Below are 200 nucleotides of genomic sequence, written 5' to 3'. Positions count from 1 at the left end.
CCTCCACGCTCGGCACGTTCGGCCTCCTCCTTCGTCAAAGGGCCATACACAACCTCCTCCGCTGCTGCTGGTGGTGCTGCTGCTGCTGCTGCGTCTGCAGGCGTTGCTGTTGCTGCCTTTGGTGGTGGCGGTGGAGCGGTTTTCGAGGGTTCTGCTGCACCAGCCTTGGGCGGCGGCCGGGCAGGAGGCGGGCCTGCTGC

At 67.5% G+C, this 200-nt stretch overlaps 1 protein-coding gene across 1 annotated transcript in view; it reads right to left on the bottom strand.

Moving 5' to 3' along the window:
* The window catches only part of EMH_0080190 (uncharacterized protein), a gene marked incomplete at both ends in the record, with an annotated part of 3,682 nt that overhangs the window by 872 nt on the left and 2,610 nt on the right, over positions 1-200 (bottom strand). Inside the window, one exon of the mRNA XM_013500225.1 lies at positions 17-200. Within this exon, the coding sequence (XP_013355679.1) occupies positions 17-200 (184 nt within the window). The remainder of the gene's footprint in view (positions 1-16) is intronic.

This window comes from Eimeria mitis, genomic scaffold (assembly GCF_000499745.2).
Source record: "Eimeria mitis Houghton genomic scaffold, Emh_scaff5156, whole genome shotgun sequence".
NCBI classification, from domain to species: domain Eukaryota; phylum Apicomplexa; class Conoidasida; order Eucoccidiorida; family Eimeriidae; genus Eimeria; species Eimeria mitis.
Note: the sequence above shows the minus strand (reverse complement) of the source record. Positions and strands in the feature narration are given on the sequence as shown.